General features: G+C 47.2%; 1 protein-coding gene across 1 annotated transcript in view; it reads right to left on the bottom strand.

Annotated features, from left to right (window-relative positions):
• Nucleotides 1-20,662, bottom strand: part of NEK3 (NIMA related kinase 3) — a 44,521-nt gene extending 23,859 nt beyond the window's left edge. The window contains exons 1-4 of the mRNA XM_040426068.1: nucleotides 20,592-20,662; nucleotides 16,852-16,973; nucleotides 14,814-14,907; nucleotides 10,886-10,983 (exon numbers count right to left, since the gene is read on the bottom strand). Coding sequence (XP_040282002.1) covers nucleotides 10,886-10,983; nucleotides 14,814-14,907; nucleotides 16,852-16,973; nucleotides 20,592-20,613 — 336 coding nt within the window. The 5' untranslated portion in view covers nucleotides 20,614-20,662. The remainder of the gene's footprint in view (nucleotides 1-10,885; nucleotides 10,984-14,813; nucleotides 14,908-16,851; nucleotides 16,974-20,591) is intronic.
• Between the last annotated feature and the right edge of the window lie 2,128 nt (nucleotides 20,663-22,790).

The following is a 22,790-nucleotide window of genomic DNA, read 5'->3' on the forward strand; positions in this document are numbered from 1 at the left end:
CTGTACATAGAAATTCTGTGACTGAGCTCCCTCCTGACAGCCAAGAACAGGGAGCTTTACCCTGAGACCTTATTTGCTGGTCTCCAGGCTTTTGATCGCTCTGACAAGCAGTCAGAGCGATCACAAATGCATGTACCATCTCCCTCTCATTACTGCCGGTCAGAGAGGGAGATCGGTATTTAAACTAATCATCGCGATCACAATATTAAACTGTAAGCCCTGGAGACCGATCAGCATGGTCTCCGGGGCATGTGAGCGCTGTAATTTTCAGTTAGAGCGCTCTGAAATGCTTGTACCGCCTCCCTCTCATTAGCGCTGGCATGACTAGGGTATTGGTTAGACTGCTCGGGTCTTCCTTTCCTTACCCCTCTTACCAACCCCCCGTTTACCAAGACTCAAGAATCGGATTAAATTCGGCCACAGCAGCCGTTTTATTACATAACATAACAGCACATGAATAATTTAACATTAACTCCAATACCAAGTAAATGACGAGGGAAGTCCTAGAAGCCCACATAAGATAAATTACCAAACCAAATGGCAACTCCATCTTGCCCCCAGCCGATGAACGCCAGCTCGGAGGCACCAGGTGATGGGCGCCTAATCCTTGATTCCTGATAACCGATGAGAGTCCAGCCCCACCCGTGGGGGCCCTCCCATTCTCCACTAACACCATATCCACCAACTTCTAGGACCTCCCACCGCCACGACTGCCGCGACAATACCACACCATCTCCATGCCACCATTCATCAACCCTCGCTCACTATCCCCATGCTTTTTTTTTTTTTTTTTTAGAACTTTAAAAAATACCGTCCCCCCGATACCCTGCAAATAAGGGCGGGTGGGTGGGAGTTGGCTAAACCGCCCAAACAAAATGGCACCCCGAACCCCTCTTCCCCCATACTATATATACCCCTCACCACACCCCCTTTTGTTACCCCGGCAACCCCTCCATCTCCCGGCTGCAAACCTAATTAACCCTTCCACCGCCAGACTCCTCGCCAACCAAACCAGCGTCATGCTGGCCTCCCTTTAGCTCCGCTTTTAGTCCGGCCTCACTTGACTAGGGTATTGGTTAGACTGCTCGGCTCTTCCTATCCTTACCCCTCTTACCAACCCCCCGTTTACCAAATAAGAGTCAGACTCAAGAATCGGATTAAATTCGGCCACAGCAGCCGTTTTATTACATAACATAACAGCACATGAATAATTTAACATTAACTCCAATACCAAGTAAATGACGAGGGAAGTCCTAGAAGCCCACAAAGGATAAATTACCAAACCAAATGGCAACTCCATCTTGCCCCCAGCCGATGAACGCCAGCTCAGAGGCACCAGGTGATGGGCGCCTAATCCTTGATTCCTGATAACCGATGAGAGTCCAGCCCCACCCGTGGGGGCCCTCCCATTCTCCACTAACACCATATCCACCAACTTCTAGGACCTCCCACCGCCAACAGCGCGCAACTTGACCACCTTAAGAATGCGCGCTCCGCCACATCCTCAAAGCCACCTCAATACCAGTCTGGATTCCTAACGCCCATAAATCAATTCCCACCGCATTAAGGTGCACACCATCAGCCCTCCAAAACTCGCCCACACCATCCTCAAGCTCAGCATGCCGCACCGCAACCGCCCCGTTCCTAGCCATAAACCTGCCGACCACCCTGTTTACCTTAATGCGGGCCTTGTTTAACCTATCCACAGACCGCGCACCCCTCCACGTCCGCCTAGGCACAATATCGGACCAAACCGTAATCATGCCTGGAAACAAAGCCCATAACCTCAGTAGGTCAAATTTAATATCTCTAATCAATTCCCTGAACGGCCGCGAACCCAAATCATTCCCCCCAACGTGTAATACCAAAACGTCTGGGGGGCGATCCAAGCGCACAAACCTATGCACCTCCCTCAAAACCCCACCCCAAAGCATACCTCTCATCCCGAGCCACCGCAACACCGCTACCTCGTGTGCAAATCCCAATTGCCGCCCGTTCTGTCGGACATCCGCTCTTATTGCCCCCCAAAACACGAACGAGTGTCCAAGTATCCACACCAAGGCCGCCTGTGAACCTAGAATGAAACAACAACAAAAAACAACAGCCGCATTAACAACAGAAACACCTCCTACACCCATCACAATCTCCCAATCCTCACATACGAGCGAAAACGGATAGACTCCCAACGCCCTATCTTCTTTATCACCTCCTCACTCAATCCCCATCTTGCCGCCTCTGTCGCAGCGCCAATCCTGAAAGAGTGCCCTGTATAACCTACCGCATCCGTCCCCAACAATTTCAAGCACCGCTTAAAAATTGCCAAGAATTGAAAACGAGACAGGAATGACCCGTCTTCGTGTCTCAGAAAAGGCTCACTACCTATGCCCCTCCCCCCAGCGTACTCCCGCAAACACCTGATCGGACAAAGCGGACATCCCGGAACCTCAAACAGAGACAACCGCCTTCCCCTGCCCTCACAGTCCGTTTTCGACTTCCGTATACGTATTTCCACCCGATCCACATACAAATCCACATCCTCCAACCGCAAACCCCCTGCCCTCGATACACTACTGCTTACCAATTCCCCTAACCGAAATGCCCCAAAAAAAGCTAAAGAAAAAGCCGCTTTAAATAAGCAAACCTCCCATCTAGACCTGCAAACTGCCTCCAACTGAGCCCCCATATCAATCAACAACTGAAAAGACACTGGTCTTCTAGCATCCTCCACCCGTTTTTCCCTCCTCCACCCCTTCAATAGTTGTCTCACCAAAAATGTTTTTGTAAAATCCAAATAACCCCTCAACCGAAACCCAAAGGCCAACCCTGCCACACACCTATTCAACCGTGCAACAGACCAACCTTCCTCCCTAATGTGACCCAAAAATAACAATAACGCCATCTCCCAGTCCCCTTCCTGTAAACCTAACTGCACACACCAACTCTCCCAATCCTCCCATGCCTTACCATACGCAGCCCAGGTGCCAGGACACAAGGAAGCCCGAACCAGCCCCATTACCGTTCCTCCAAGATTTCCCACAGACATGATGGACAATCCAACCCCTCGGCCTCCGCCTCCGGAACCAGCTGATGAAACCGATCCAACTGAAAACGAGAAAGGGCATCCGCAATACAGTTAGAAACTCCCGGAACATGGACCGCCGCAATCCAAGCATTGATGGACAAACATTTAAGCACTAAAAACTGCAACAGCTTCACAACCAGCGGAGATGACGCAGAAAGACTATTAATTGCTTGCACCACTCCCATATTGTCACAATGGAACCGCACTTTTTTGTTCGCAAATTTTTTCCCCCACAGCACCACCGCCACTACAATTGGAAACAGTTCCAGCAACGCCAAATTCCTGACCCAACCCTTAGCCACCCAAGAGTCCGGCCACTTTCCCGCGCACCATTTGCCCTGACAGTACACCCCAAAACCAACCCCCCCAGCCGCATCCGAAAACAGCTCAAAATCAACATTACTCACAACCCCCCCCATCACCAACGTCCTCCCGTTATACAACTCCAAAAACTGTGCCCACACCTCCAGATCTCCCCGTAACTCCTTACCCAGCCGAATAAAATGATGAGGAGACTTAACCCCTGCAGTCACGAGAGCCAAACGCCTGCAAAAAATCCTCCCCATTGGCATAATCCTGCATGCAAAGTTAAGTTTACCCAACAAAGACTGTAAATCCCTCAACCTAATTTTTGCCACCCGTTTTGCCCTACCGACTACCAATCTCAAATTCACCAACTTATCTTCCGGCAACCTGCATTCCATTCTCACCGTGTCAATAACAATCCCCAAAAAACACAACTCAGTACCTGGCCCCTCTGTCTTCCCCTCCGCCAACGGAACCCCGAACTCACCAAAAACTGCCTGCACCGTGTGCAACAGCAACGAACACACTCCCGAACCTGCCGGGCCTAGACACAAAAAATCATCTAAATAATGAATAATTGAAGAGCAACCGGACACCTCAACTATCACCCATTCAAGAAACGAACTAAATGCCTCAAAATAGGCGCACGACAAGGAGCACCCCATCGGCAAACACCTATCCACAAAATAACTCCCCTCCCAACAACAGCCCAACAGGTGCATGCTCTCCGGATGCACCGGTAACAAACGGAACGCCGCCTCAATATCTATTTTTGCCAGCAACGTTCCCGGGCCCAACTTCCGTACCCAATCCACAGCCGCATCAAATGACGTATAAATCACCGAACATAATTCAGGATCTATCCCGTCATTGACCGACGCCCCCTTTGGAAAAGAAAGGTGATGAATAAGCCGAAACTTATTCGGCTCTTTCTTGGGAACCACCCCTAACGGTGACACCCTCAGGTTCACCAACGGCGGAACGGGAAACGGCCCCGCCATTCTACCCAACATCACTTCCTTGGCCAATTTCTCAGAAACTACTTCCCGATGCTCTAAAGCTGACCTCAAATTCTTAGGCACCCCATACCCTTGCCCCGAAACTGACGGAATAACAAAACCCACTCGAAAACCTTCAGCCAGCAACCTCGCCGCCTCCCGCCGCGGGTACCTATTTAGAAACCGTGCCATCCTTTCCACTTGCACCGGCGTCAGACCCTTTTCCAACATTGTCCCCCCCTCTCTGCCGACCTCCCCTAAAGCATCGATTCGCTCCATGAGACCCTCCACAATTGGTACACTCGTGCTTGAACTTACACTTTGCACCAAATTTACAGTTTCCGTCATTAAACAAGAAACACAACCCTCTTGCTGAAGCTGCCGCGAAATTCCCTTGACCTGACCCCCCTGACTCCCCCCGAAAGGGCTGCCCAGACCGTACCGGGGCTGTTACCCTTAACCACAGCCCAATATCCTTGTGGTCCCACCGTATGTTAGGCCGGACCGCCTTCCTCTGACGGAATTGCTCGTCATATCGGAGCCAACCCGTACCCCCATAAACCCGGTATGCCTCCCCAATCGCGTCCATATAACAAAACAGCGCCGAACAACATTCCGGCGCCTTTTCACCAATGACGCTAGCCAAAATTGCGAACGCCTGCAACCAGTTAGCAAACGTACGCGGAATCAAGCGGTAGCGCCGCTTCTCATCCTCCTCTTTTTTACCCTCATCCTTCCTTACCTTATCTAGCTGAAACCTTTCCAACGGGAGCAGGGAAAATATTTCCACATATTCCCCCCTCCAGATCCGTTCCCTAACCTCCTGTTTTAAGTGCGCCCCTAAAGGACCCTCAAAACACACGTACACCTCACCCCGTGCACCGTCATCCACTCTCGGCCTATCCTCCTCACCCCCAGCCTGAGTTTGCACTGACGCCGACCCCACTGACACCGAACTCGCCCCCGTGTCCGTCCCCCCGGCCCCAGGCCCCACACCCCAAGCCGGCAGCGGCGATGCTCCTCCCGCCCCGAGCCCCGACAACCACCCAGCTACTCCACCCAAGATCTTACCCAGGCTCCTACCCACCTCCTCTGGCCGTCCTGCACCCCCGACGCCCCCCGGACAGCCCAGTAAAGACAAAAAGGGGCCCGATGATATCTCACCAGGGCGCGCGGGTGCTGTGAATCCCGCCGCCGCTAATCCGGCATCCAGACGCTCCATTTCACCAACAGGACGTTCTGCAGATGTACTTGCCGCGCTGCATCTGTCTTCAGGCCGCACTGTTACTTCTCCCTCAGCATCCCTCCAGCTTCTGCCTGGCATGGCAACAGTCAAATGGGGGGCGTGGCCATCTCCGAAATCACTGGAAGCATGGGGCCTGTGCAAATCCTGGGGAGCCTCCTGCACAGCCCGTACGACAGCGGACCCTCTCCCACGCTGAGCGGCCCCCCCAGAACCGGACACACTGGGGGAAACCGCAGACCCTGGTCCGGATCCGGCCGATGCTGCTGCAGAGAGCGGGGGGAGGGGGGTTACATCCCCGCTCTGCTCATGGGCCCGCCGCTGCACTGGATTCCTCCCACGGCGGGGACGCCTGACTGAAGCCTGCTGCGCCGCTCCCCGCCGTGAAGGGTCCCCGGAGGGGCTCCGCAATCGGCGTCTGACCCGTGGGGTTTCATCCGGGCTTAAGCGCGCCGGCGGTCGGGCCCGCCGCGGCCGTCTAGCCCCGACCTCAGGAATCACCGCCGCCACTGGGGGTCCCTGAAGCAGGCCTCCTAACTGCTCCCTCAACCAGTCGGGTCCCCGGGCCTCCGCCTCCATCCTGATCTGCGCCAGCATTTCTTCCACTGACATGGTGAGGAGTCAGGTACGTCAGTTGGCTAAACCGCCCAAACAAAATGGCACCCCGAACCCCTCTTCCCCCATACTATATATACCCCTCACCACACCCCCTTTTGTTACCCCGGCAACCCCTCCATCTCCCGGCTGCAAACCTAATTAACCCTTCCACCGCCAGACTCCTCGCCAACCAAACCAGCGTCATGCTGGCCTCCCTTTAGCTCCGCTTTTAGTCCGGCCTCACTGGAGAGCGAGATCGGTACATTCACACCCCACCAGCGATCCCCCCAGTAGCTCTTTTCACTGGAGACCGATCAGCATAGTCTCCAGAGCATGTGAGCGCTGTAATTTGCAGTTACAGCGCTCAGAAATGCTTGTACCGTCTCCCTCTCATTAGCGCTGGCAGGAGAGGGAGATTGGTACATTTACACTCCACCAGCGATCCCCCAGCAGCTGTTTTCACCTGGAGACCAGGTGAGTGCAGGAGAAGGGTGAGTGCAGGAGCTGTGAGGTCTTTCAGAGACCTCGATCAGCACTGCACTAAGGCTGTACAGCGCTGTATTGCGCTGTACAGCCTCTCTGGGGGTGCATTTCTTCTGTGACTGGGACAACTATGTCAGCCCCAGTTACAGGAGAAATCAACAGTGGAAAAAAAAAAAAGTGAAGTTAAATGTCCCCCAGAGGTCTTGTATGACCTTATGGGGGACGCAAAGTGTAAAAAAAATAAAGTGTTAAAAAAATAAATAAAAAAAAGGTTTCACATGTAAAAAAAAAAATTCACCAAGTAAAGAATAAAAAAAAAAAAGTTAAAAATAGAAAAAAATAAATAAAATAGACATATTTGTTATTGCCGCGTCCGTGACGACCGGCTCTATAAATATATCACATGATCGACCCAGTCCGATAAACACCATAAAAAAAAAATAAAAAAAAAAAATGTTTAAAAAAAGCCATTTTTGTCACCTTACATCACAAAAAGTGCAACACCAAGTGATCAAAAAAGCGTATGTCCCACAAAATGGTACCAATAAAACCGTCACCTCATCCTGCAAAAAATGAGCCCCTACATAAGAAAATCTCTCAAAAAATAAAAAAAACTATAGCTCTCAGAACATGGAGACACTAAAACATAATTTTTTTGGTTTCAAAAATGCTATTATTGCGTAAAACTTAAATAAATAAGAAAAAATATACATATTAGGTATCGCCACGTCTGTAACGATCTGCTCTATAAAAATGTCACTTGACCGAACCCCTGAGGTGAACGCTGTAAAAATAAATAAATAAAAACTGTGCTAAAACAACCAATTTTTTGGTCACCTTGCCCCATAAAGTGTTATAATGAATGATCAAAAAATCATATGTACCCAAAAATAGTACCAATAAAACTGGCACCTTTTCCCCTAGTTTCCAAAATGGGGTCACTTCTTGGGAGTTTCTACTGTAAGGGTGCATCAGGGGGGCTTCAAATGGGACATGGCATCTAAAAACCATGTGGAGTTCCTTTCCTTCTGCGCCCTGCCGTGTGCCCATACAGCAGTTTATGACCACATGTGGGGTGTTTCTGTAAACCGCAGAATCTGGGTAATAAATATTGAGCTTTGTTTGGCTGTTAACCATCGATGTGTTAAAGAAAAAAATTGGATTAAAATGGAAAATCTGCCCAAAAAGTGAAATTGAAAAATTTGATCTCCATTTTCCTTTAATTCTTGTGGAACATCTAAAGGGTTAACAAAGTTTGTAAAATCGGTTTTAAGTAACTTGAGGGGTGTAGTTTCTACAATGGGGTCATTTATGGGGTATCCACTATGTAGGCCCCACAAAGTGACTTCAGACATTTAAATTTGGGATTTTTTCATAAATAAAGGTGAAATATATTGACTCAAATTTATGACTATCATGAAGTACAATGTGTCACGATAAAACAATCTCTGAATGACTTGGATAAGTAAAGGCGTTCCAAAGTTATTACCACATAAAGTGAGATATGTCAGATTTGCAAAATTAGGCCTGGTCAGGAAGGGGGCAAATGGCCCAGATGGGAAGTGGTTAATAGCATCTTATGTTATGTGTCATCCACAGATCCGTCCATAACAGTGTCCCTGTGTATTGTGAATGACCCCCAATACAGGGGGTGGGGGCTGGCATCTACAGTAGTTTTGTAATGGCAGCGGGGGCCCAGTGCAGTCATTGTATTCTATTGCACCGGCCCCCGCTCACTGTACTAATCGTATCTAACTGCAGGCAATGTTTAACTATAGAAAATCTTCAATCCAGCAGCCTGTACTTACGACCATAGCAGGCAGGAGGCTGGGCGGGCGGGCACTGTCAGCGTAACTCACTACGTCACGTGCCCGCGCCGCCTGCTTTATTCATAAAGTGGGCGGAGCAGGCGCGTGATGTAGTGAGTTACGCTGCCAGTGCCCGCCCGCCCAGCCTCCTGCGGACTAAAGTACAGGCTGCTGGATTGAAGATATTCTATAGTTAAACATTGCCTGCAGTTAGATATGATTAGTACAGTGAACGGGGCCCGGTGCAATAGAATACAGTGACTGCACGGGCCCCGCTGCCATTACAAAACTAGATGCCAGCCCCTCCTCGCTGATACACCTCCGACCGCGCTGTGCAGCATGCGGTCGGCGGTGTATCAGTGTAAACGGCAGAATTCGCCCCATAAGACGCACTGCCATTTCCCCCCCACTTTTTTGGGGGGGAAAGTGCGTCTTATAGGGTGGAATACGGTATATTGTATGGGGGTTGGCTGTTTATTAATAGGAATTTTCTTTAATTCGATATTTCTTCTTTTAAAGTTGAGATGAACATATGACTTATGTTTAATCACTTTTTATTGAATTATTTCAAATAAAGGACAAACACAACATTACAGAAATATGAATATAATGCAGAATCCTTAACGTCAGATCACAAAGCATAATAAAGACCATTTATACAATGAAAAAGATAAACAAATAACTTCTTTACAACCATTGCCTCCCAAATTGTTCCTATGTCATAGAAGGAATGGCACCAGAAGAATAGATGCCTAGGACAAATCATTAGCCCTGATGGTAGTATTACTGGTAGACACGATGGGACAGATTTATCATTACGTTATGACAGAAAACGGGCGTGAAAAAGTCGTACACCTAGTGTTCATTTTTGAATGCCACTTGCGCAAAAATTATTTTGCAAGTGGTGTTTCTCCGCCATCCTCACCACTTTCCCGGGTGGTGAAATGAAAGGGCAGGGCCTTTGGCCAAGCCACATTTATAATCTTCTACCCTAGATTTCAGTTGCGGCTCATGGACTGCCGGATGCTGCGCCTAATTTATGAAGAGTCGTGCGCAGCACCCGGTAGTGTACCTGGTTATTGTAACCCAGCATACGCCGCCGGCTATTGATAAATCTCCCCAGATGCATGAAGATGGACAGTACGAACAAGAATGTGAGGGAAGTGAAGAGGATTTTTGAGGTTGGCAAGTTAAAAAAGGATCTAGGTGAATAGCATCTCAAATTCGGGGGATTTCTGGCAACACCCTGTTAGGGGTACATCGCGTAACACAACTTTAAATTGGAATATGAGGGCACAAAATGGAACTGTGATATAGCGCCTAGAACCAGGGTTTAGGGGCACCACAACCTTAACCTACCAGGAGAATTTGTACACTGGTTGGGTCAATATAAGGGAAGCCTTGCGGCTCTTACTCTAGCACCTACATATCCGCCAAAAGATGTGCCTTTTTGCTGTTTTACACCACCCATGTAGATTTGAAAAGTGGTTTAAAAGTGGTCATGGTTAAATTATGTACCGTAATTAGTTTCATGCCAGATTTATCTTTGTGACTTTTTTTTAAGTTGCAAAAAGAAAAATTGCAATATCACTCCAGTAGGGGGTGGTGTTGGAAAAGCAGAGTAGAATTTGTAGACAAAAGTGTTATTTTTAAAGATGCACCAAATTGAACAAAGAACGTGCAACTTTTTATAACCATGACAAACTTTTTGCCAACTCAAAGCAGAACTCACCTCAAAAAGTCCCATCATAATAGACCCCCACATTGTCTTTTATCATTATGTTTTTATTCAGGTACTGACCAAGTTCTGATACACCTGTTGGGATAAATATGCGCTCCAATATCTTCCACTTTGGCCCATCGCTCTATAAAAGCCTTTTAAGCCAACATTCTGAATATGGAGTTCAGTTTTGGGATCCACATTGTAAAATGCATAGAGGAGGGATCATCCCTAAATTCTACTATGACAATACCTACCACCATAAAAGTAAGGCATACAACCTAGAGGCTCTGCTCTCTCTGCAACTGCAGCGTCCTCTCCACTTTGATTGACGGAGCCAGGCTGCGTGATCATCATCACTCCTGGCCCTGTCAATCAAAGTGCAGAGGACGCAGGAGTTGCAGAGAGAGCAGAGCCTCTAGGTGTAACGACAATGCCCCCATTGCTCCTAGAGGCTCATTTGCAAATATTAAAACATAATTTTTCTCAGCAATGCGGGCACATATGAACATGGGACCAACACAGACGCCTTCAGCTGCCAAGTGCACATGTAACAGGTCAGCCAGTGTCATAGGTACAAAACTGCTGACAGATGCCATTAAAGAAGCCCTATCATTTCTGTGTACGAAGAAAATAAGTGACACTTACTGTGTGTTCTGGAAACAGCTTTCCTCTCTGAAGTTTAATGGTCTCCAGCAGATCGCCCCGATCACAGTATTCCATCACTATATACAGGTGGTCATCCGCTGTCATTACACAGCCATAGGCAGAAAAAAATGATGTTAAAAGTAGAACTCAAACCAATGCTGAAGGTACCGGGATCAGTAATATAAAAGGAATTTAGGTTTAAACCAAAGACATACTGATAGGGAATTTAGATGGTGAGCCCCACTGGGGACAGCAAGTGATGATAATGTCTGTATGTAAGGGAGATAAACCATTAATATAGAATTTTAGGAAACCCCTTGGTACCTAACTTAAAAACATATTTCATGTATATGAGAAATAGCTAGATTAATAGATCACAGAGGATCTCTATGCCTTCCCCGCACTGAGACTTAGGCCTCATGCACACGACCGTTGTTTTATTCCGTGTCCGTTGTTCCGTTTTTCGTGATTTTCTGCGGACCCATTGACTTTCAATGGGTCCGTTGAAAACTCGGCTAATGCACCGTTTGTCATCCGCGTCCGTGATGCGTGGTTCCAGTCCGTCCAAAAAATATAACCTGTCCTATTTTTGTCACGGAAAACGGTTCGCGGCCCCATTCAAGTCAATGGGACCGCAAAAAAACACGGAGGCACACAGGATTGTCATCCGCGTCCGCGTTCGTTTTTTTCCTATCATTTGCATGGCAAACCTGTCTTAGATTTATTTATTTTACTTTCCTTCATGTCTGGTGATCCTCCAAAAATAAAGGAAGACACACGGAAACAAAAACGGATCACGGAACAACGGAACCCCATTTTGCGGAACGGAACACAACAACGGTCGTGTGCATGAGGCCTTAAAGGGGTTTTCAGAGTTAAAACATTTTTTTAATGAACTGTACGGATGACTAAGGTCTTAAAATAATAGAAGCAACTTACTTACCACTCTGTACCTCCCCCTTGTTCTAGTGTATTCTCTCCGATCCTCCCCGCCAGACTACAGCGGTGAGGTTCCCCTAAACTGCTGCAGCCAATCACTGTGCCGTATACCACTCAGCATTGGAGCGGAGAGAGTTTAGATTGGGGAGTATAATTTTTTAATTATTTTAATACCTTTTTTCAACTCGTTTTTTAAACACCCTTTTCACGGCCCATTTACTGTATATGGGGCAATAATCAACCAAAGGATCATTCACAAGCAATGCCCACTGTAAGCATGTCCAGCATGCCTCCCATTACCTCACTGTCAGCGTTCAAAGCTGCACTGAATTACACAGTCCGGACTGCTGTGCTGTCCTAACAATGGAGAGGACTCATGTGTACATGCACAGCAGTCCTGACTATGTATTTCAATGCAGCTCTGAGCAATAACAGCTGGGGATTGGACGGCAATAGGAAAACTACTATACTCATGTATACCTATAGATGTAGTCCAAAATTGGGGTGACAGATTCCCTATGATAGCTGCACTGTGTATAGGAGGTCCTGTCTCCATTTAAACTTGGTCTGCTGTTCTGTATCTCCCTCATGCTTTACACTGCATGTTCAATTTTGCTTCTTTGTGTAAGTGGAAGGTCAGTACGTGGAGAGATAATTAGGTTACAGTAAGGACAGAAGATTATAAAACTACAGGGACCCAAGCCCTCAGATGAAGGGAGGGGCATTAATAAGGGGAAGAGCTTTTATCAGCCATTGATTAGTAAACTCCTGACTCCTCCTCCTGAATGGTGCAGGACTCGATGCGGGAGGAGAGGTTTTGGAGAAGTTGCTTGGGGTGTTTCCAAATGTTGTGCCTAGTTACACCCTTGGGTACAGTAAGGCCCCATAGACTACTTTGGGGGCTGTATTACGGCTGGATACCACTTGCATATTACACTGGTGTCAATGGGTGGCCGAAATTAAATGGACTCTACAATTTGGGCAACCCCTTCGTTATCACCAATATGGACACAACACAAAAATACACATCTCATATACTGCAGACCTTCTTATGAGAAGGACGAGGCCTTATCCAAGCAATCAATGGTGGACAGGAATCTCTTCCTTACTTTTCAGAAAAGAGGTTCTGCAGCATCTGCATCTCAAATTCTGTAATTTTATTTAACCCCTTGGCTACCAGAGGTTTTTTCGTTTTTTTCGTTTTCATTTTTCTACCCTATTTTCTGTGAGCCATAACTTTTTTATATTTCCGGTCACATAGCTGTATGAGGGCTTATTTTTTGCAGGACAAGTTGGACTTTCTAATGCCACCATTTATTATGGCAAAAAATGTAGTTGGAAGCGGAAAAAAAAAAATCCAAATAGAGTGGAATTGGAAAAAAAACACAATCCTGAGCAGTAAATCTGGGGCTTTACAGGAGGTGAACCTAAGGAGAAGCTGTATAAATAGTAGGTACAGGTTTACAAAGGTGAACATCAGCTTTAGGGTCCATTCACACGTCCGTAGAATGGGTCCTCATCCGTTCCGCAAATTGCGGAACGGGTGCGGACCCATTAATTTTCTATGGGGCAGGAATGCATGCGGACAGCACACATTGTGCTTTCCGCATCCGCATTTCCGGAGCGTGCCCCCGATCTTCCGGTCCGCGGCTCCGGAAAAAAATAGAACATGTCCTATTCTTGTCCGCAATTGCGGACAAGAATAGGCAGATCTATGGGGGTGCCAGCCGGTTGTATTGCGGATCCTCAATACACTACGGACATGTGAATGGACCCTTAGGCCTCTTTCACACTTGCGTTGTCCGGATCCGGCGTGTACTCCACTTGCCGAAATTACACGCCGGATCCGGAAAAACGCAAGTGTACTGAAAGCATTTGAAGACGGATCCGTCTTCAAAATGCTTTCAGTGTTACTATGGCAGCCAGGACGCTATTAAAGTCCTGGTTGCCATAGTAGGAGCGGGGAGCGGTATACTTACAGTCCGCGCGGCTCCCTGGGCGCTCCAGAATGACGCCAGAGCGCCCCATGCGCATGGATGACGTGCCATGCGATCACGTGATCCATGCGCTTGGGGCGCCCTGACGTCACTCTGGAGCGCCCCGGGAGCCGCACGGACGGTAAGTATGCTGCTCCCCCGCTCCCCGCTAACCATTCAGAAAATGCTAAACGTCGAATCCGGCAATGCGCCGAAACGACGGTTAGCTTAAGGCCGGATCCGGATCAATGCCTTTCAATGGGCATTAATTCCGGATCCGGCCTTGTGGCAAGTCTTCAGGATTTTTGGCCGGAGCAAAAAGCGCAGCATGCTGCGGTATTTTCTCCGGCCAAAAAACATTCCGTTCCGGAACTGAAGACATCCTGAACGGATTTCACTCCATTCAGAATGCATTAGGATAAAACTGATCGCCCCGACGACGGAACTCTATGCCGGAAGAAAAGAACGCAGGTGTGAAAGAGCCCTAAAAGAGGCTCTGTATATTGAGAAAACTTGATATGTTCTAGCAACATATTAAAAATTTTGATTGGTGGGGGTCCGAGCGCTCAGACCACTGCCAATTGCTAAAACGATTAGAGGGAAATGCTCACATACATTAATCTACCTCCTCGCTGCATGAGACAGCCTTCATAGAAAGTCCATGGATTTACCAAAACTGGTATAAAGTAGCACTGGCTTAGTTGGCCATAGCAACCAATCAGATTCCACCTTTTAGTTTCCAAAGGAGTTCTGAATAATGAAAGGTGGAATCAGATTGGTTGCTATTGACGACTAAGCCAGTTTTACGTTACACCAGTTTTGATACATCCATGAATCCGTTTCGATTCCTCCTCCTGCAGCGAGGAGAGATGCACTATGTGAGCGCTTCTATCTCCTCGTTCTAGCGATCAGAGCTTGGAGCCCCACCGAACTTTTAATATGCGGCTATATCATATAAAAAGTTTTCCCAAAGTACAGGGACATTTTCATATCTGTACCGTCATATGACACACCTTCGAACGCCTCCCGGAATTTCACTATATTGGGATGTTTCATCTTCGCCAGGAGAATCGCTTCTTGTCTGGACTCTTTAATTGCAGCTGAAGACTAGAAAATGTGAGAAAACAGAATTATTATACGGTTATAAGACTGTGGTGCAAAGTGACATCTAACAGAGAGAAGGGATCATCACCCCGGGGTTTTATGACAGAGACTATCGGTAATGCATTAAGAAGTTTGTGGATGCTCTATGGCAGTTGTTCCTAAACTCCGGTCCTCAGGGCCCACCTGCCGGTTATGGTTTCAGGATTTCCATAATATTGAGCAGGTGATATAATTATTGTCAATGCATCAGAACTTACCCCAGGTATTCATTCTGTAGGATATTTTCAAATCATGAGCGGTAGGTGGGCCCTGAGGACTGGAGTTGAGGAACACTACTCTACAGCTTTAGGGTCCATTCACACATCCGCAAAATGGGTCCGCATCCGTTCCGCAATTTTGCGGAGAGGAGATTGTAGTTTGTCTGTTGAGTAGGAAATAACATTTGATAAATACCAATGGTGGCTGGATAATGTGACTAGCTCCTATGTACTAAAATCTTATTTGAACGCTAAGGGGGAGTTACTATAAAGAGTCTCTTTCTTTTGAGGACCCAGTGAACCAGCCATCAGTACACATGTAGATATTAGAAGCTGTTCTTGGTAACACCTCTGGTCACCGAGCGGTGGGGTCTGTGGAGCATCTTCAGCATGGGTGGTTCTTCTGATGGGACAAACTTATTATGAGACATTGCACCGAACACACTGGCTACCAGAAGGGCATCATGGGTCCCAAGCAGCTGCAGACCTCACATGGTACCTAGTGGTTCACTCTTGCTTCTACATTGATGGCTACAATGGCCCACATACACTATACTAATGTGAGAGCAGGGGCGTAGCTATAGGGGGTGCTGAGGTAGCAGTCGCTACCGGGCCCCAGAACCTGAGGGGGGCCCCAAAGACCCTTGTGCCTCATAAGAAATCACCAGATTTAAGGAGGGCTCTGTCATAGATTTTGCACTGGGCCCCAGAATCTTCAAGTTACAACACTGTGTGAGAGCACCTAGAATCTGGTGTAGATTGTGACAAAATTTGGCACAAGATGGAATTAGATTTAGAGGAATTATCTGTGCCTTGCCATGTCCTAATGGGAAAGGACTTTGCTTCATTGAAAAGGGATGTGCCCCAATAGAATAGCGTTCCCATACATCAACCTTGATCTCCTGTGTGCTGGAGTAAGATAAGCCTAATTTATTAGGAGTCAGAGGCCTCTTAATAAATTAGGTGCATCTCTGGCTGACTGTGCACCAGAAACTCAAATCTACGTATGTCAGGGGCTGGCGTAGACTTGAGCTATAGCTTATGCCAGTTTCTTGCTTCATTTATAGTAAATTTGACTGTGATAGGCTCCGCCCCTACCACTAAACCCTCCCCTTTTCTTTGTACTTTATAAAACAGGAGAAGAAGCGCACACATCTGGACGGGAACCAGGCGGAAGAGCCCGCAGCCTGTGTGCAGACGATGGCATAGGAGGAGTAAGTATTAACCTAACAATCTTTCTTGCACACGACATTAGAAAGAACTGTTTTGATAAATAGCTCGGAGAACCCTGTTCTCAGGTACTAGTGTTTGGCTTCCATAGGCCAGACACACACGAGCGAGTTCAGTGCGTGAAACTCACAGCAGTGGGAGTTCCCGTTCTGACCTCCGCTCCTCTGTCGGGATCGCACAGCATTATAATGATTTGGGAGTCCTGGAATCTACTGAATTACACTGACATAATGCTGTCATACCGAGCCACACAGCAGTATAAATCATCATCAGAGGAGCAGAGGCCATAACGGGGCCTCTCACTGACACACGCTGCGAGTTTCACGCACTGAACTCGCTCGTGTGTCTCTGGCCTTAGGCTATGTTCAGACTTCGCACTGACATTTGTAATGTTCTTTTTGGTAATGACATAGCTGGAAAATGTAATAATAATAATAATAATAATCCTACACTATCTTACCTTTGGAAGTCTGATTTCTTTCATTACATACTTATCGGCGGCGTTTAGGTGGCTCACGAGAAGAGCTCTGCCGAACGAGCCCTCTCCTATAACCCTCAGCACCTGGTAATTCTCCATTGTAACTGAGAAGAAATGGAGGATGTTACGGTATTAGAAATCTGTGTAATGTGAATACTAGGTCTGCTGGGTTGTGCAGGGATGTGGCAGTACTGCCCGTGAGTAATACGGTATCCCCGTCTATGCATTATAACCGTGTGGTGTTCTGCATACTCATATTTTAATGACATATTCATGACCTGAGCTGTATTCTAGTTCTTACGTGGTTGTTGTGATTGGATAGATAGCTTGTGGTCAAATCGTGTGACTATGGCTGCTGCTGGGCATGGCTTGGCGGCATCATTGGGCCGTACCCTACGGCTACGTCTACACGACGACATTTTGTTGCACTAATGTCGCGCGACAATTTTTATAATGGCCGTCTATGGTGTCGCACTGCAACATGCTGCGACTGCGACGCAACAGATCCGAGATGGATTTTTCTGCGACTGTTGCGTTGCAGTCGCATGTTGCAGTGCGACACCATAGACTGCCATTATAAAAATTGTTTCGTGACATTAGTGCAACAAAATGTTGCGCTACAAACGTTGCAGTGTAGTTGTGCCCTATCTGTCGCGCGACAAATGTCGTCGTGTAGACGTAGCCTAAGTCCATACTCACACAGTGATTTCCATCAGTGATTGTGAGGCAAAGCCAGGAGAGGAAGCTACTCAGAGATCAGGTAGAATGTTCGGGCCCCCCAGAGCGTTTCGCTTGGGGGACACATGGGGGCAATGACACCATTAATATGTATATTTTAGTATGGTTTTGCTCGTTTTTCTCTCCTTCCCCCTTTTTCTTGCTTTCCCGCTCTTTTATTTCATGAAAGGGTTAAGTCCTGTCAGAATCAGCTGGTTTTGGCCGGTCTCACCTGAGCCTTGGATGTCAAGCAGGGATCCTCCCTGATTGGTGCAGCTGGTTGCTGGGGGAGATTTCTGGACAGCTGATTGGTGTGGATGCCAGCGGCGGGAACGTTTGGTCCTTAAAAAGAGGGTTTCGGCGGCGCGTCTGGGCCAATTTTTATCAAGACGGGATCGTCGCCCCGTCCTCCCTCCCTATTCTTATGCTTTATTAGAGGGGCTGTATCACTCAGCTATTGCTGAGTGGATTTCGGTTATTTATTTAATGAATTTGAAGTTTTAATTATTTATTAATTTATTTACCCTTAATAAAGCATTGCGGCCATTTTTATTCCAACACAAGGTGTCATGTCATTATTTTAGTTATTAATATGGTTTAGTTATTAAGTCTGAACGGGGGTCATTTGCCTCCATGGAGAGCTTTGCTCCTGTTCTGTGTTTTTGACCAGCACCTGGTTTGTTCTCACAATCCCTGATGGAAATCACTGCTGGGTCACGTGCTGCTTGGGGACATGTCACAGCTGCAGCCGGGCATTGGCTTCAGTGGTGCACATGTCCCCGTCCATGCAGAATCCAAAGTACAGTGAAGACAGTGGTGGACCCCTCGGAGCCGGGACCGAGCACTGGGAAGCAGGTAAGTATGCTTCTCTCCACAGGCCTCACTGGGTAGGGGTATTTAAAAAGCTATATAAAGTTGGACAATCCCTTAAGGACCATTTGAAAGAGACAATAAAGGGGTAGTCCGGTTATATTAAGATAGGATCACGAGAACGGAGGCCCCAACCCCCAAAATGAATGGAGCGAATGGTCAAGCATGCACCGTGCGGATCCATTCACTCTCCACGGGGCTGCTGCAGATAGCCGAGTACTCCATCCATTCATATAACCAGAATACCTCTTTAACCTAAGTATTTATATTTCTAAGTATTATAGCTTCATATGACACAAAAGCCCCATCAAGCCTGTATGATGATGGGAAAACATCAAATCTTTGCCGTCTATTAAACAGCACTGTGTGCGCGCGGCCATGTCATGATTTATCACTATTTCAGAAATGGAAACTATGGGGGTCATTTATCAAAAAGATGTAAACTAGAACTGGCTCGGTTACCCATGGTAACCAATCGGATTCCACCTTTCATTTTGGACTGCTCCTTTGGAAAATGAAAGGAGGTTTCTGATTGGTTGCTATTGGCAACTAAGCCAGCTCTACTTTACACCAGTTTGATAAATGACCCCATATACTTAAAGGGGTATTCCCATCACAGACAATGGGGGTATATCGCTAGGATATGTCCCCATTGTCTGGGACCCGCACCTACACCGAGAACAGAGCGGGGAAAGGTGGTGGAGGGAGCACTGTGCATGTGTAGCCACCCTCTATTCATTTCTATTGGGCCGCTGAAAATAGCTGAGCTATTTCCGTCTGCCCCATAGAAATGAATGGGAGCGGTGGCAGCGTATGCAGGGGTCCTACAGTCACCATTCTCCCCGCTCTGTTCTCGGCGCAGGTGCGGGTTTAATTGGGCGCAGCTACAAGCCACATGTTATTGTGGGCATCAATAAATAATAATGCGTGGCTATTAATGATATAGCTTTTTGTGCTCAATTTGAAAATCTCACTTAGGGCTCGTCCACACGAACGTTCTTTGCGTTCCGTATACGGTCCATATACTGAACCATTCATTTCAATGGTTCCTCAAAAAAAAAATGGAATGTACTCCGTATGCATTCAGTTTCCGTATTTCAGTTTTTCCCTTCCGTTGAAAGATAGAACATGTCCTATTATTGCCCGCAAATCACGTTCCGTGGCTCCATTCAAGTCAATGGGTCCGCAAAAAAAACGGAACACATACGGAATGTACTCCGTATGTCTTCCGTATCCGTTCCATTTTTGCGGAACCATCTATTTAAAATGTTATGCCCAGCCCAATTTTTTCTATGTAATTACTGTATACTGTATATGCCATATGGAAAAACGGAACGGAAAAACGGGTACGGAACCGGAAACACGACAAAAAACAAAACAAAACTGAAAAATGGATCTGGGAAAAATGGCCCGCAAAATACTGAAAAAGACACACAAACATTTTTTTTTTCTGTTTACTTTCCGTTTTTTTTTGCATTCCGTATACGGACCGTATACAGAACCATTCATTTCAATGGATCCGCAAAAAAAACTGAAGGTACTCCGTATGCCTTCCGTTTCCGTATTTCCTTTCCGTTCAAAAATAGAACATGTCCTTTTATAGTCCGCATAACGGACAAGGATAGTACTGTTCTATTAGGGTCCAGATGTTCCGTTCCGCAAAAAACAGAATGCACACGGATGTCATCCGTATTTTTTGCGGATCCGGTTTTTTTGGGACCACAAAATACTAAAAAAGACATACGGTCGTGTGCAAGAGGCCTTAGGGCGAGTTCACATCACCGCTATTTTTTGGTTCTTCTGATCCATCAGAAGAAAAGAAAAATAAAGAAAAACCGGACCCTGTGCATCAGTTATGCACATTTGGCATCCTTTTGAGCCATTTCCTTCAGAAATCTGGTATTTTAGATGGAAAAAAAAGTTCTGCATGCAGTTTTATTTCTACGGAACACCAAAAAAGACATTGGAATATTAGAAAGGTATTCAGATTACAAACTCAGCTCTGCTGTACCTCCCAGCTTCCAAGCCATTTCCTTTGCATTATGATTCCCATTTCACAACGGTTCCAAAAGCCACAGATTGGACACAGCAGACTGTGCAATGGCCTGATTCTACTAACTGCAAACATCTCTTACCAGAAGTGTCCAGCGGGTTCATACTGGGCACTGTGCTGTGTTGCCAGTGATCCCTGTACACAGAGGGCTCAGCTACATGGTCATTGTGGTGTGCTTCCTGGGTGTGATCAGCCGCCTCTCACCCTCCTTCCTGTCACTGCTTCTCCTCCCACCGTTCATGTACAGACAAAGCAGGAGAGGATTCAGCATTCACTTCATTGCCATCAACAAGACGACAAACCCAGCTCTGCTGCATATATTCTCACATGTATATACTGTGTACCAGGTGCTACGTCACTGTTTTGCTTGACAAATCTGGTGGTCGAGCTGGCCTTGCGAGCGAAACAAATCTCAGTCCTGTGCCGAGAGGTTGCCTAGAAGCTAGGGCTACGTTCACGATGGATCCCATAATGGGGTTCGTCTGGTTTTCAGCACTCTGCTGGACTCCGTAAATAAATACCACTGCATGCAGCGACATTTTTTGAAGAATATGCACCAAAGCTCCTGCTGGAACCTTCGCTGTAGATGTGAATTTAGCCTAAATAAGGGCTCGTTCACGCGAATGCGTGAAGCCCGTGCTGTGGACCGCAAATTACGGTCCGCAATGCATGGGCACCGTCAGTGTGGCAGGCGCCTGGGGATCGCAGACTCATTCACTTGAATGGGTCCGCGATCCTTCCGTTCCGCAAAAAGATAGAGCAAGTTTTATCTTTTTGCGGTGCGGAAGCACGGTACGGAACCCCAGAAAGCACTCCGTAGTGTGTTCCGTTCCGCACCTCGGAATTTGCGGACCCTTTGAAATGAATGATGCAGAATGGCCACGGAACGGTGCCCGTGTATTGCGGATCCGCAATACGGCAACGGGCAGCACACGTTGGTGTGAACGAGCCCTAACAGTGAGCAGTCTCATGCACACTGCCGTAGCCCAGCCGTGCCTGTATTGCGGCAAACATCACTTGAATCATGGAGCTGCAATCCGGATGATACGGTGGAGTGCGGAATGGAGGCACAGATCGGAAGCACTACAGAGTGTTTCCGTGGGTCTTCTGTCCGTGCGGACCGTCGGATACAGATCGCAGACCCCATTCAAGTGAATGGGTCCACGTCCACAGACAGTGGGCATGCGGTCAGTGCCCGTGCGTTACGGACCACAATTTGCAGTCCACAGCACGGGCCCCGCCAGCACACGTTCATGTGCATGAGCCCTAAAGGCCCAAGGATGTTTAGCTCACAGAGGATTACCAAGACTTGATACTTAGGCCTCTTGCACACGACCGTATGGCTTTTTCAGTATTTTGCAGTCCGCAAATAAAGGATCCATATTTTTTGCGGATGACATCCATGTGCATTCCGTTTTTTTTGCGTAACGGAACAGCTGGCCCCTGATAGAACAGCACTATCCTTGTCTGTTATGCGGACAATAATAGGACATGTTCTTATCTTTGAACAGAAATATGGAAACAGAAGGTATACGGAGTACCTTCAGTTTTTTTGCGGATCCATTGAAATTAATGGTTCCGTAAACAGAACGTAAATGGAAGCCCTCTTGCACACGAATGTATTTTCTGTCCGTGTCCCTTCCCTTTTTTTGTGGACCGTATGCGGAACCATTCACTTCAATGGGTCCACACAAAAAACGGAAGGTACTCCGTGTGCATTCCATTTCTGTATGTCCGTATTTCTGTTCTGCAAAAAAATAGAACATGTCCTATTATTGTCCGCATTAAGTACAAGGATAGTACTGTTCTATGAAGGGCCAGCTGTTCTGTTCCGCAAAATACAGAATGCACGGATGTCATCCGTATTTTTTGCGGACCACAAAATACATACGGTCCTGTGCAAGAGGCCTAAGGAGACACTTCAGTCAAATATATACAAGGATGCTACTATAGCGTGTGGTCTACCATAGGAATCAATGGGGAAATTAAACAACTTATTCCCTATTCACAAGATAGGGGACGAGTCTGATCAGCGGGGGTCCGACTGCTGGGGTCCTTGCTGATCACTAGTCAGTTGAATGGAGCGGCTGTCATGCATGCACGTCCGGCATTTCATTCAAATGGGAGAACACGACCCCCATTCTAGTGATCGCCAGTGGCCCCAGACGATCAGACAATTATCCCCTATGTCAACGATCAGCAACCTTTGACCCTCGAGCAGTTGTGAAACTACAACGCCCAGCAAGCACACATACTTGGCTGTTAACCCCCAAAGAAGTGA

Source organism: Bufo bufo, chromosome 3 (genome assembly GCF_905171765.1).
Source record: "Bufo bufo chromosome 3, aBufBuf1.1, whole genome shotgun sequence".
Classification (NCBI taxonomy): domain Eukaryota; kingdom Metazoa; phylum Chordata; class Amphibia; order Anura; family Bufonidae; genus Bufo; species Bufo bufo.